This window comes from Eurosta solidaginis, chromosome 5 (genome assembly GCF_040869045.1).
Source record: "Eurosta solidaginis isolate ZX-2024a chromosome 5, ASM4086904v1, whole genome shotgun sequence".
NCBI classification, from domain to species: Eukaryota; Metazoa; Arthropoda; class Insecta; order Diptera; family Tephritidae; genus Eurosta; species Eurosta solidaginis.
The window spans coordinates 272,610,567-272,625,339 of record NC_090323.1 but is presented as its reverse complement, the minus strand read 5'-3'; the positions used below and the strand labels follow the sequence as shown (position 1 = coordinate 272,625,339).

Sequence of the window (14,773 nt, the reverse complement as noted above, 5' to 3'; positions counted from 1 at the left end):
TGTTAAGGTTTACAATAGTTGCGTTCCAATGACGCGTGAACAAGATACGGATAGAAATTTAACATGGAAATACAAAAACAGCGATGTTATCCTGATATTTATATAAATAAATCAGAAATAGCAGTTCTGTTCGTTTCGTTTTCTGTAGTAGATTTTTTTCCCACTTTTGGGTTGGTAGCACTCAAGGCTCAACTATATAGTTGGCTCATCTCTACAGCAACAACATACCTTTGTTCAGATTGTCAAACACGAATGGAATGGAATGAAAACTTAGCAGCTTTTGTGTGTAGTAAGAAAATGTTGTCAATGTGTTGGTTTCATTTTGAGTTCGCCATCTCCTTCTGACAGTTCCTACTTCAGTTAAATGAAAAAAATAAAATCAGCTGATGAGATGAGAACCATATAGTTGAGCCATGGTAGCTCTGAAATAAATTTGTGCACCTATGTGTATACATAAAAGATTTCGCCATATTTAAAAGCAAAAACACGAAAAGAGAAGAAGGAAAATAAATAGTTTGTTTACGTGCGAAACTATTTAAATGTTAATAATTCTATCAGTATCTTTAATTTTTGTGTACGTTTATTCTTATTTTCAACAAAACAGATATTTGATATTAGTGCTACCAGTTCTCACTAAGTTGATTCAGAACGTTCTAATGAGATTTGATCGTGAGCCAGAGCTCGATAAGTCAATGGAACGGTCCTATTGTTGTTGCATTGCATGTTTAAGGGCCAATTAAACTTCCTTAATGCTAATACCATAGTCGTAACCATACCCATATCCATAACCATCTCCACATTAACACGAAGAATATCTCTGAAAAAAAGGAAGATATGGTATGATATTTCGTAGTCATTGTGAAATCATACAAGTGGCGAATGTTTGAAAAAACCTTCAAAATAGTAAACAGCATCGATCACCTGTTAAATCGCTGTTCGATTACTTACTTAATCCAGTCGCTCTATTTTGTTTTTTAAAACTGATACATTGCATTATTTACAAATTTTAAAATGTTTCAACAATTGGCTGCTCATATTCACCCCTATTCTGCATTTCGATTACGTTCCCGTTCTACGCTCCGCTTAAATCGAAGTTCGGTATTCTGCATTACGACGGAATCGTAACGAGAAGAGGAAGAGCAAATGATTTTTCGAAATCAGCTGTTTGTACGGAATGTGTGAACAATGGAACAAAATAAATTAAAGAAAATTTGTAAAAAACACTGAAAAACGTTAATATTTTATTATCCAAGCCATTTTGTACAAAGAAAAGGAATAGAATATATTGCCGCCGTGTTATATTTTTTTGAGTGAAGAGCTTTCATAATTGTAAGTGTGTTTTTGTTGTTCTTTTGTCCAATTCCCTGCCGTGGCCACCAAGTTTTGTTAAAACGGATTCCTACACGAATATAGTTGACATTTTCTGAATTTGAATGATGCTAATTTCATTGCACTGGCCTAAAATACTTTACAAGGTTTATTTATTCTTTCCGCAAGGATTGTTTACGTTTTCGCTTCAACTTCCTCTACTCCGGCAGCATGCTTTGGCATATAACTGGACCCAACAAACAGACTAATCATAGCTGTCTATTATAATGGAAGTAATAGCCTCGGCATTATTTGTGGAGTTGGAAAGCAACGCATACGAAAATGGCCAGACGAGAATGGAAAGGCAAATATTGCGACATTTGTGTAATCCATTTGAGATGAGTGACGAATTGTAAGAAATTGAACTTAAAAGTGGTAAAGTTTAAAGACTTTTTCTCTTAATTAGGTTCAAAAAAAACTCTCGACTTAACAAGGATGCTTTCAAGTATGTGTTATATACTTTTGCGGGGCAAATACGTCCAAGGACTTCGACATCGACATGTTGTTTTTGACCTGGAAACATATAAAAAACAATCATCATCAAGCCTTCTACGTTTCTTAACAAGTTTTACTTACATTTTTGTTAAAATTCTGTTATAAATTAATAAAAAAATAAAAAGAAAATATTTTTCCGCCAACTAATTTGCAACTTAGAAAAACGGAACTACGATCGAAATGCAGAATACAAAAAATCGAAGGATTCGAAGTTGGATCGAAAGAGATTGGAACACAGAATACCAAAATTGCCAAATCGAAAAAATTCCAATCCAAGTCGAAATGCAGAATAGGGCTGATTTTTTCTATTAACTAGATTATAAAAATGAAAATGAATATGTAGTCTAATTTTCCGTAGCTACATTTAAAAGAAAAGTTGGTTTGAAACACATGTAGACAAGTAATGGCACTTGTAATTTATTAAGCGGGGGCAAAAAACAAACCTTTCTTCCATTCCCTGACCATTCCCGACAGCCGTTCTCCAGCAAGTATTTTGATATATGTTGAGGAAATGGTTTAATCAAGGCGAATCCATACTAGGTGTTGGCAAAGCGAATTCAACCAATTCGCTGCGCAGAAGGCTTGCAAGTCAAAAGAAAATTTTAATTGATTTTGATTAACTGACACATTAAAGTACAAGGCGCTTTATGGAAAATAATCAAGAAGAAGCAATCAGTTGTTGATATAACACTTTGGTTTTAAGTAATCTAACAGTGCTTGAACAAGCGATCCATAGCGGAACCATACAAGGTGGCAGCTTGGTGACATACCCACAAACATAAATAAAAGTTCCATGTACTTTGTTTTTGTAAATCGATGGACTAATGTCAAAATCGTACTGCGCCGGAACTTGACGTATCAAACCAAATAAAAAAGTACAAATCAGCTTTCCTCTGCTGCCACCTTGTATATCGGGCCATTGTGGATAAGTATTGTACACAATTGTTACGTTCCATTGAGTGATCCAGATACCGATACAAATTTAACATGCAAATGCAACAACAAATGTTGCATATGGTCACATTGTTGTTGCATTTGCATGTAAATCTCTATCCGAATGAATCCTGTTGAATTAATCCAAGGATTTCCAATGTCGCATAAATTAATTTAGCCAAATAAGAATTGCAGTATTCATTCGCTTTTATTAGAAAAGAAAAAGAGTACTTTACAAAAGACCGATATATACATAACAGGATCAACTAACTGAACTAACTTACAGCGCAAAAACCTGCTGTGTCATATATATGTATGTATAAAAAAAGGGTTGCCATAAATGTTGAAATGGTATTTGACAGTGATATCTCAACACTTCCACTCATTGTCTAATACAATTTCAGCTATATTTTAAAACTCCTTGTTAATCAAATGTTAAATTCATATATTGGCATAAAAGTATGTGCCGATTCTTATTTAATGGCTTTGTAAATATATCTGCAATTTGTTCTTCGGTACAAATATATTCAAAGTCGAAATAGCCTTCTTCAAATTTTTCCCTTATGAAGTGATATTGGACATCAATATGCTTCGTTCGTTTGTGGAATACCGGGTTTTTGATTAGTGGGATCGCACTTATATTATCCACGTATAGCTTGACCTTGAAATCGTTTTTCCCCGACAGCTCGGCCATAAGTAAATTTATCCAAACTAGCTCTTTAACTGCTTGACAGGCGGCTACATACTCCGATTCTGTTGAAGAAGTTGATACTGACTGTTGCCTGATTGACGCCCAACTAATAACATCCGAACCAATATGGAAGACATAACCGCTCGTTGACTTTCTAGTATCTGTGTCTCCAGCGTAGTCTGCATCGCTATAACCAACAAAATCAAATTTACTGTCGCTTTTGTAAAGGACACCTGTACTTAACGTGTCCCTTATGTACTTAATGATTCGTTTTACAGCATTAATATGTGCTGCAGTTGGTCGTTCCAAATATCGGCTCATGATACCTATAGTATAACTGATATCTGGCTTTGTTCCGATTGCCAAATACATCAGACTGCCAACGGCTTCTCGATATGGAAATAATTTTTCGTGCTCGTCGCTTACAAAATCACTAAGCTTTTGATTGCAGTCCATCGGAGCTGATACTGCTTTACAATCCATCATGTTAACACGATTTAAAACTTTCATGGCATATGCTTTTTGGTGTATATGGATTGAATTATCGAATAACTTTTCAATTTCAAACCCGAGAAAATATTTGGCTTCAAATACTTTTACTTCAAAATGTTGTCGTAAGTATGAAATGATCACATCAATTTCGCTCTCTTCGTTTGTTGTTAACAATCCATCATCCACATATATGGCGATAATGGTTATTTCATTGTCCTTCTTACGAACAAACACACATGGATCTGAACTGCTAAAAATCGAATCGAAAATGCTTGATTTGTGCACCATTCATATTTTTAACAAGTGGTACTAATGACTTCAAGTGACTATAAGCCTCATCTTTTGACTTTAGTAAAAACACAAAACGAAAACTAGTGGCTTCATCTTTCACTAACATAAAGTAGCGAATACCACCTACTCCATTAATTTCACTAGGGCCGCACAAGTCTACATGTATATATTCGCCTCTTGCTGATGCTCGCTTAACAGACGTTTTGTGTGTTGCTCTGGTCATTTTACCATATACGCAATCTTCGCAAAAAAAACTTTCATTATCAGACAAACTGACACCAGTAACTAGACCATTCTTACACATTTGTTTGATAGCGTCAGCATGCACATGCCCCAAACGACGATGCCAATGCAGCAATGAAACAGCGGCAACGTTTGCATATTCATCAATATGTAATCGAAAACTCATTTTAATTTGATTCAGTTCGTTGCGTTTTCCTACGGCAACAACTTTGTTCAACTGGTCGACAAATTTGCAACCTTCTTTGTCGATTATCACTGTGATACCTTTATCTGTTATCATGCTTGTTGATAGCAGATTTTCGCTGAGTTCCGGAACGTACAGTAATTTTCTAGACGAACTGGCTTCCACTGATTGTCTACTTTTACATCAATTAGAATTGTTCCTATTCCTTCGATTTGTAAGCAACTATTATTTGCGACTTGAACTTTGCTACCGTTTATGTGCTTTCGTAGCGTAGAAAACCATTCTCGATGAAATGTCATATGTTTTGTTGCTGCAGAATCGACGTACCAACTATCAGATTCCTTACCTGGTAATTCCATTGTTTGCTGTACGGAACACCATGCCATTTCTCCACCTTCTTTGCTGGTTTTTCCTGTAGATTTTCTTTCATAATTTGGACAGCCTTTATCTCTAGCCCAATGGCCTTTCTGCCCGCACGCATTACACCTCGAGCTACATAACTTGCTACCGATTCATCATCGCACATTTTCGCTGTAAAAAATCTTAGTATAAAGTCATTGCTCGGATATCGGAATTCTTTTCATAAATGCTTCCGAGCTTTTCCATCATTTCTTTTGAAGTTTTACGTGTTAAAACAAGATTTCTATGCTCAGCATCCAACGACTGGATAATAGCATTCATGGCTTTTCCCTCGTTTCGCTCAAAAGTATTCTTCACTTTTTGAATTGCAGTTGTGGCTGGCGCTCTGCCTTCTATATTATCAGTTATTGCACGTGCTTTCATGTAGGCTACAACTTGAAATTTCCATAAACGATAATTTGAGGAATTTCTTAAAATGTGGCCTGTGAAATTGTTCTCGTCTTTTCTGTCGCCGAATGAATCCATTTTGAATGCTTGACGAATACGCTATGACAAGACGACTGTGGTTGTTGCAATTTATTCTTGAGGTGGCTAAATTTCTTTTTTATTGTTGAAGGACAAATTTCCTAGGCCCATAACCTGTTGAATTAATCCAAGGATTTCCAATGTCGCATAAATTAATTTAGCCAAATAAGAATTGCAATATTCATTCGCTTTTATTAGAAAAGAAAAAGAGTACTTTACAAAAGACCGATATATACATAACAGGATCAACTAACTGAACCATGGTTCAAATATGTACAGGTTGGCTCATCTCATCAGCTGATTTTATTTATGTCATTGCATGGTCGAAGGGATTGTCAAAAGGAGATGGCAAACTCAAAATGAAACCAACCCATTGGCAACATTTTACTTACACATACAAAAACTGCTAAGTTTTATGTTTCCATTCCATACCATACGCACCAACACCAATACACAGATTTTGACAATTTGAACAGACATATTTTGTTGCTTTACAGATGAGCCAACCTGTATATAGTTGAACCATGGACTGAACTAACTTACAGCGCAAAAACCTGCTGTGCCATATATATGTATGTATAAAAAAGGGTTGCCATAATTGTTGAAATGGTATTTGACAGTGATATCTCAACAAATCCGTATCTGGATCACGTTTCATTGGAACATGTTTTTTACTATTGTGAACGTTTTTTTCAAGCATCCGCAATTTGTATGAATTCACATTTCGCTTTGAACAGCTTTGTTATAAGAAGAAGACATCAAGTAAAATTTTCTTGTTTACGAAACGTTTACCGCAAATTTTTCAAAGAATATAATTTAAAATGGCATCGGGCTTGGAGGCCTACATAAATCATACCGTTTCCATAATAACAGCAGATGGACGTAATTTTATAGGTACGCTCAAGGGTTTCGACCAAACAATAAATGTTATCCTAGACGAGTCGCACGAACGAGTATTTTCCACAACATCCGGCATTGAACAAATAGTTTTAGGCTTGCACATCATTCGTGGAGATAATATTGCAGTGATAGGCTTAATCGATGACCAAATCGACTCTCGTCTAGATTTAAGCAATATACGTGGTGAACCGCTGGGTCCAGTAGTGCATTAAGTAAATAAAAATTACAGAAAATAAACATGTGACAGCGTGTAGTAATTAAAAATGGTTTATTAAATTTAACTTGGTTTATTTACTCATCAATATTGAACTTGATTTCCTTACAATCAAGCGTTTCAAGATCTACAACAGCAATACTTTTCGTTTTGTAGAAACTGGGAATACAAATTAATCGCGTCGTTTGTTCCTTAGGCCCTTTGTGGATCTCGGTTTGTAAAGAACTACAATTTGCAGTAAAATATATATGAGGGCACTCGTGTAAAATAAAGGGATCACTTTTTACATATGGATAACAGGCTAGAGTATCGGGTGCTGTAGGAGCTATATGTCCCCAAATTAATGTTCTACGTAGGGCCTCTAATGGTTCCTCAATCATTGTGGACCTTAACAGGTCGTGAATATTCTGTCCTGAGCAGCCGGTTATATTAACCTTGTCCAATGCGCATGCATACGGGTTGGGGACGCTACGGAAAGATGTGCATTTCGACGCCTTAGGAAACATAAATTGGTGAAATGGTTGCTGCGGCAGCATGAAGTTGGCCGGATCATATGCCCCCGGCATTATATCAATAGGAACACTTTTAGACCAACAAGCAAAACAATTGTCCAAGGAGCGTATTGCTTCAAAGACTTCGTTATTGTCTGCATTTCGGGGCTGTAACAGTGCCGTTTTTCGTTCTTCTGCCATTGCGCGAACCGAGTTGCCTGCTACAATTACGCGCACTACTTCTTTATTGTTTTGACCGAATATATTACCACATAGCCAATGCTGGAATAAATTTAAGGCATCCACATAATTATGCAACTGTGAGTAATCAATTCCCGAGATTAAAACCACTTTTCTACTATAACCAACTTGTGGTAATGGCTTTTGTGGTCCCGCCTCGTAAAATAATATTTCTTCAACATCAAAACGACCATCATCCTCAATGTTTCCCAGAACAGCACATACCACACCCGACGCCATATATCGACCATCAACTTTGCCATACAAACGCACACGTTGCAATTCATCTTCTAAAATTAATTTATCTTCCAGATCTGCATAATGTTCACGCGCGGGTTGTGGTGCTAACTGATTTTCTTCAGAAATTTCACGTAATATACTTGGTTTGTGAGCTTGATGCTTGTAAATTGTTCCGATTATTATGCACGTTTCATTATGTTCTTCTCGCAATTCGCATAGTTTCTTTATAGTGTAATTGGTGCCCCAATACTCCTGCACTTGATTCAGTAGGAGAGACGTCATTTCTGTCAAGCGATAAGCATAAAAGTGTGAATACTGTTTATGGTAGTCAAAATGAGTCAATCGAAATTTGTTGGACAAGTCTTGGTAATCCGTTTTACTGCGTAATTCCATAGTTGAACAATAAATTTTTAACGTAATAACAAATACGGAGTTTCCTGATTTCTCGTGTAAATATCAAAATATGCTTATTTGCCCGCAAAACTGGTGCTGATTGGTGCTTCTTCTTCGCCAATACAATTCACAGCCTTAAATCGAGTCCACATCTGGAGCACCCTAGAAGCATGCGTAGTCAATCAGTATACATAAATAAGAGAAGTCACCATTGTAAATTTTACCAAGTAGCGCAACTAACAGCTGATCGGTGAAAATTCGCACATTCACACGCACAGTTCTCGACTCAGTTTCAAAAAAAACTTTAGATTATTTAATTCAAATTTTAAAGTGAGATAATCCTTACAAATTTATGTATACAGAATATATATGGCGTTTTTGTTGTTATTAAAACAATAGTTTTATTTATATTAAATCTTTTATAATTTTTTTTTTTAACTTTGAAAAAACTCCGAACACCATTCCTTCATTATATGACATTCGACTGCCTAGTCCACTGCCTTCCACTCTATTCGCAACATAACCTCTACTTAAGCTGCCAAACTATATAGTAAACAATGGAAGTCACTTTGCTACTCGTAACCAAATGTTTGATGTTTTATATAAAAGCCTATAGCTGGAGACATTGGTGCTTTATCAGTAACCGTATCGGTAACCTTTTAACAGCTGATTCGACCAACCTTATGAGAATCAATGCAATCGATTATTGGTGCCGCTAAGGTCGTAACCGTATCGTAGCCAACCAATTGGGTTTTGGTTTACCGTCGTAACGATAAACAGCTGATTACGTTAGGGATACGGATACAGCGATACGACATACGGCACCAATGACTTCGGCTTATAACATAAGCAGTTTTTGATGCATTTAACGTACCTCTTAACATTATGAGTAGATCGCTCGTATTTTTATGGAGAACGGTAGATTGAGCAACACTGGCGCCATCTGACATGAAAAAATAGCCAGCTTCCAACTTGTGGGTATAAGTTGGAACTGAATTACATCTGCAGTTCGGCGGCAGCATAGCTCAAATTTTTTCAACTGCACCTTGTAAAAAATCAAACCTCTCTGCCAATTGGAGATTACTTCAATCACTGGAGCAAAAAGGGTCCTGGTCGATTAAAGTCATAAAAATGTAATACGTTTAACAATGAAAAATTGGTTTTATGATTATTGTATATCGATGCAGTCCTTTAATTTTATATGAATATTACAGTTAGTTCCATTATTGGTTATAAAAATAAAATATAATTTGTATTTTTTTTGAGTTAATGAGTGCAAATGCTCCGTAAGCTAGAGCCACATTATTGAGCTGCACCACAGTGCGCTTCACTTTTTTGCCTATTTGATCAACATGGCCGCGCCGCGCAGTGCTGCTGAAGCTAGGTGTGAATTGTGTCATAACAATACATGGGAAGAAAATTTTGCAGCGCAGTGAAGTTCAGCTCAATTTGGCCTTAGCTTTAGGTGTTTTCTCTAACTCCCCTACAAGAATACTGACTATCATATGACTATCATGTGATTGTCAGCAATGTCAACCTAACGATCAGCGCCTCATACAAACTTTCTACAAAGAGGATAAATACATTTGTATTTATCCTCTTTGCTTTCTATCACAAACTTAAGGGGACTTGCGCAAATGTGATGTAAACACATGTGTACGTGTGAGTTGTTGTCTCCTTCTTATACACCAACATGGCCTACTGATTAAGTATATAGCCGTACTGCTCACTCTCATTCCTTTTCCTGGATCAGTGCTGACACTCTAACTATCAAAAAATGTCATAAATGATAGTTTACTAGATATCAGGTTTGACTGTTATACTATCATAAATGACCATTGATATATTCCGCCAAAAAATGAAACAATGCTTTTTGCTTTTTATTTACTTTATTTCATTACGTTTTTAATTTTGTACGTGATAAAAGCATATGTGTTTCTTATTTGTTTAAAATAAATAGTTTTATAAGAATTAGAGTTCAAATTGTCCAATTTAAATTCAGAAAATAACAAAACAAAAGAAGAGCGCTTTCCTCATGCGGAAACACATTTAAAAATGAATCACCACTAACCACTATTATTTTCGCGTATCAATTTTTTGAGTGCGCCCCACACATTCCGACAGCTTTTGGTATTTTTTAATATTATTTTCGATTTTTTTTCTCTTAGCATGGAGCTTTGAAATGCTCTCTTTTTCATTTTTTAAACTTATTTTTTATATGGTTTTCGTCGGTTGAAAATGGCGGAATTTAAAAAATAACAAAACAACCGTGATAATCATTTGATTGTCATATGACAGTCAGTAGTGAGAACATGATTAAATCGGATAAACTGTTCTCGCATACATAAAATTCCGTTGAGAATTATGTATCTGTCTCACATGCATAATGGTATCTGGTGTATGTTATTTTGTTCTGTACCAGGTGTCCGAAGCTTTCCCAGTTTGAGTCCTTTTTCATGATTATAGGCTGTCGTTGGGTACATGCGGACATGCGTGAGCGAACAAAGGAACATACATAAATTTTAGTATCAATGTTTACGTCATCGCAGGATCAACATTGTCAATTACAAGTGTGAGTGCATTAGTAAAACTATCAGCGTTTCTTGTAGGGTCTTTTTGGACTCCGAATTTGGCTGGGAAACCTTCCCCCATAATGGCCGAGACACAATCTAGTTTTGAAGCTTTTTATATAAACGCGTTACACGCAATCTTATACACTCCCCTACATCACTACAATCAACCAAGATGTTGTAAATATAAAGAAACTTCAGAATTGGCAATTCAAGTTTATTTCGCCTCATCCATTCACATACAAAATTTCGCGAAGCACTGTTATAATCATTCTCACTATACAATAAAAATACTTGCTAACATATTTTGTGTTATATGTGTATATAGGGCAGCGATTTAGTTTAGCACCCCCCGAGTTCGGGGTTTAACTTGGTATCAAATGAAAGAGGGCGTTCTCCCGATCACAAATATATATGTTTTAAAGTGCGCAAACTTATAATTTAAAAGTTATTTGTTGTTAAAGTTTGCAAATTTCTATACAACTTTTATATGTGTATATGTATATATATTTTATGACATTACAAATCTGTGCTGCCACATCTAAAAAACGGAACAAGTGCAGAATCGAAAAATAACTCATAAAAATACCTTTCATCTGATGAATATATATATTTAACTTTCCTAGTCTTTATTTACCAAAAATTTGAAAAAGCTCTTTTTTGCATTCGTGAACGAGCTGATATTACCTTATAACTCCTATGTTTATTGTTATGTTAGCCGATCCAACACCGGCTGCGCCATGTTGTTGTTGTTGTTGTAGCGAAAGGTTACTCCCCGAAGGCTTTGGGGAGTGTTATTGATGTGATGGTCCTTTGCCGGATACTGATCCGGTACGCTCCGGTACCACAGCACCATTAAGGTGCTACCCCGACCATCTCGGGAACGATTTATTTGGCCACATTAAACCTTCAGGCCACTCCCCCCTCCCCACCCCCAAGTTCCATGAGGAGCTTGGGGTCGCCAGAGCCTCGTCTGTTAGTGAAACAGGATTCGCCGCGGATAGGTGAGGTTGACAATTGGGTTTGGAGAAGCTATATATTGCGCTGGCAACCTGAAGGGTTGCGCTACACAGCCCCTTGAATCTGGTATTTGTTATGGATACGCATTTTCAGTGGAAGCAGTAAGGAAGGCGGTCGGCATGATGTGTTGGTGCACAGTGGCAGTCATTGTCGGCTGGGGCGGGTCCTTGCCAACCTCACTGTTCCTGCGCCATAAACAGAAAAAAGTTCCTATCATGCCTATCAAAACGAGCAGCTGTCGAATTCAAAACAAACTGACAGAAGCGCAGAGACCGACTCAAAACGATTATAATTCAAACTAAAACAACATCCGGCTGAACCGGATGTCACGGACAGACCGTTAACATTCAAAAAAATTCAAAAATCTAAAATTCAAAAAAAAACTGGCGCAACAAAAAATTACCGAACCGGACATGACCGGTTACTAACTCTAAAAACCAAATTCAAAAAAACTGCTGGAATTAAAATAAAATAACCAAAGGGAAAATAAACATAAAGGGCCGAATATATATAGGGGGCGCCGCGGGTGGTGTTGCGACGTCCGGGGCTTGTCCCACCCTCAATAACCATGGCCACCGACGCACCTGTATTTCGGTGGCCCCTTACCTGTGTGCCCTAAGTGCCTTCTAAACAAGTAAGGAAGTCAGCATTCCCATATTGTCAACAAATTTATTCAATGCTCATTATTACTACTAACATAGATTTTTCTTTTGTTTTCTCTTACTTCTTACTACAAGGGTTTTGGAACCTATTTAAGCTTATAAACAAATTTTTTGGAAAAATTTTATAGCAATCAAAAAGGCTATATATGTACTAAAATAAAAATATACTATATATGTAATGAAAGAAAATCTTTTTTTTTGTAGAACTTTGGTCAAATGCCCTTTTTTCTCCTTTTTTTTTTTTTTTTTTTTTTTTTACAAATCTATCTTAGGGCTGTACAGTTTGGATACAACTTCTGTTAATTGGGGCCCCCTTACAAAATTAATAGTTGTTGTATTAAAATAATTACTTTGAGTTTAACTAAACATCAATTCGGTATTACACATAGTATAATGACAGTAATATGTACTATGCGCTGAGAAATTAGTCATAAACGCAACTAGGACTAAACTTGGGGTAAATCCTACCCCTCAAAAAATATTGTTTCACAAGCTCAAGCAAAACGTAAGCTTTTAGCTTCATGGAAAAATTACCGAAGTCATTCACCTGTTCAGGTAAAACATGAACCTTTTAAACTTATAGTACAATTACTGAAATCGTTTTACTTGTTCAAGTGAAACGTAAACTGTTTTACAAGTAAGTGTTAGGGTTGGTATTGTTTCGGGTTTAGTTCGACTCAGTCACCCAAAAAAAAATGTATACAACAAATAGTTTTGTTTTGCTAACGCAAGCCAACCCGCATTACTTGTTATTTGCGTCTCTTAATATAGAGTTAATGCATTTTACTGATAATGCAACTGAGCTTGAATTACCAATAAAACTTTATTCCTTACCGAAACAATATCAACACTTTTGCTCACTCCAAAATCATATTCGCCACGATGGCATCAATAAAAAAAATGTATTAGTAAAATTTTACCACAACGCAAAGCAGATTTTAATGCCTGAAACACCTTTTTCTTTGTTTCACAGGCAGTATAAATTGCACACCCATGACCATTAAAATATGCTTTGTTTTTTGGTGGTTAAAATTTTTTCTTGTAGAAAAAAGGCAATTTACTATGACTTAAACATTACATAGATATATACTCGAATATGGTTTTTTTTTCTTTTAATTAGCTTTATACCCTTTTTTGCAACACTAAATAGTTACGTTAAATTGATCTTCGTGGTTTTTAGTTATAGGACATAAACTTTACATTACTATCAATCTTGAGTTGTTTTTATGCTTTTTTGAATATTAGTGCCTTTAACTACAGGGAATTCATTTTTCCATTTTTCTACCAAATTGCAATCCTATTTACAGTGCAAAGGTATTTAGCACATTGGTCTTTGTGTTTTATATAAACAATTCACTTTTAATTTAGTTGTGGTTACATTAACATTATATAATGTTGCGGAGTCAAAAATATAATTTTAAAAAAAAGGTTAAGGCTACAAATACATAATTTTAGTTCAGTAGTGGAACGAACTCACCGCTTTAACCGCTGATGTTCGTTATCGCAATTGGAATGCCCGCAGGCCTATATTCGCTGTCCTGTGATTGTCATTGTAGCAGGTTTATTGTAGCCCAATCTGGTCGTAGTTGGTAAGGGTTGCGCTAGTAGTGTTAGTGCCGGTATGGACGCAGTTAATAAAGATGCGCTAGTAGTGTTATTGCCGGCATGAGCGCGGCTAGTAAGGATGCGGCTGGTATTATTGCCGGTATGAGCGCAGTTAATAAAGGTGCGCTAGTCTTGGGGTCGGTGGAACCGCCTGTTGTTGGTGTTAACCTTAATGGCCTCAAGCCTATGTACGTGGCCCCGCTACGTGCGTTGCAACTGGTGTGGCGGTACGTCTGATGGTTGTTGCGCTCGTGGTTGCGCTTATGAAGGAGTTGGGGGAGGTACTACCGATGGTGATGCCCGTGGTAATAGTAGGCACCGTTGGTGGTGGTTGGCGCGGTGGTCCGAGGTGAACAAAAAACCCAGGTGGCGATAAAGCTTCGTGCTGGCCTTTACGCCGGTGGTAGTGTCCTCCTAGGTTAAGATATACTACCACCCAATTCCCTTTTTTTATTATTTCTGCGCAGCATACAATTGTCACTTGAACATGCCTAATGGTTGATAGGTTAAAATGCAGATCTAATTCTGGCGTTGTTTCATTGATGGGAAAATGTTCACGTTGTAAGTCCCAATAATCATTTAAAAACACCATCGGTGAATACGTTTTACCACCATCATCTAATTTGGTGTCGATTTGGCCGGCAACTCGGCGATTTTTCTTGATTTAGTTTCCCTTACCAAATTTTTTCTTTCCTTATGTGTATACGGCGGAAACTCAAACTTCAAAAAGGCCGATTTTTTTCGTAGTGATGGCCGGTCTGTCTTTTTCTTGTTTTTATATATCTTTTTATCGCAACTTTCGCCACATCGCTAGGTGTGTTCGCGTGAACACGCTCCCAAGTGGATCGTAGCCGTA

At 36.6% G+C, this 14,773-nt stretch overlaps 2 protein-coding genes across 2 annotated transcripts; one reads left to right on the top strand and one right to left on the bottom strand.

Moving 5' to 3' along the window:
• Positions 1 to 6,300: 6,300 nt before the first annotated feature.
• On the top strand, positions 6,301 to 6,763 carry LOC137251876 (U6 snRNA-associated Sm-like protein LSm8). Its single transcript, XM_067786785.1, has one exon. The coding sequence runs from the start codon at positions 6,404 to 6,406 to the stop codon at positions 6,692 to 6,694; it is 291 nt and encodes a 96-aa protein (XP_067642886.1). The 5' UTR covers positions 6,301 to 6,403; the 3' UTR covers positions 6,695 to 6,763.
• Positions 6,311 to 8,244, bottom strand: PolD2 (DNA polymerase delta subunit 2). The gene has a single exon (XM_067786784.1). It carries the CDS (start codon positions 8,058 to 8,060, stop codon positions 6,774 to 6,776), a length of 1,287 nt encoding a protein of 428 aa, XP_067642885.1. The 5' UTR covers positions 8,061 to 8,244; the 3' UTR covers positions 6,311 to 6,773.
• Positions 8,245 to 14,773: the final 6,529 nt, after the last annotated feature.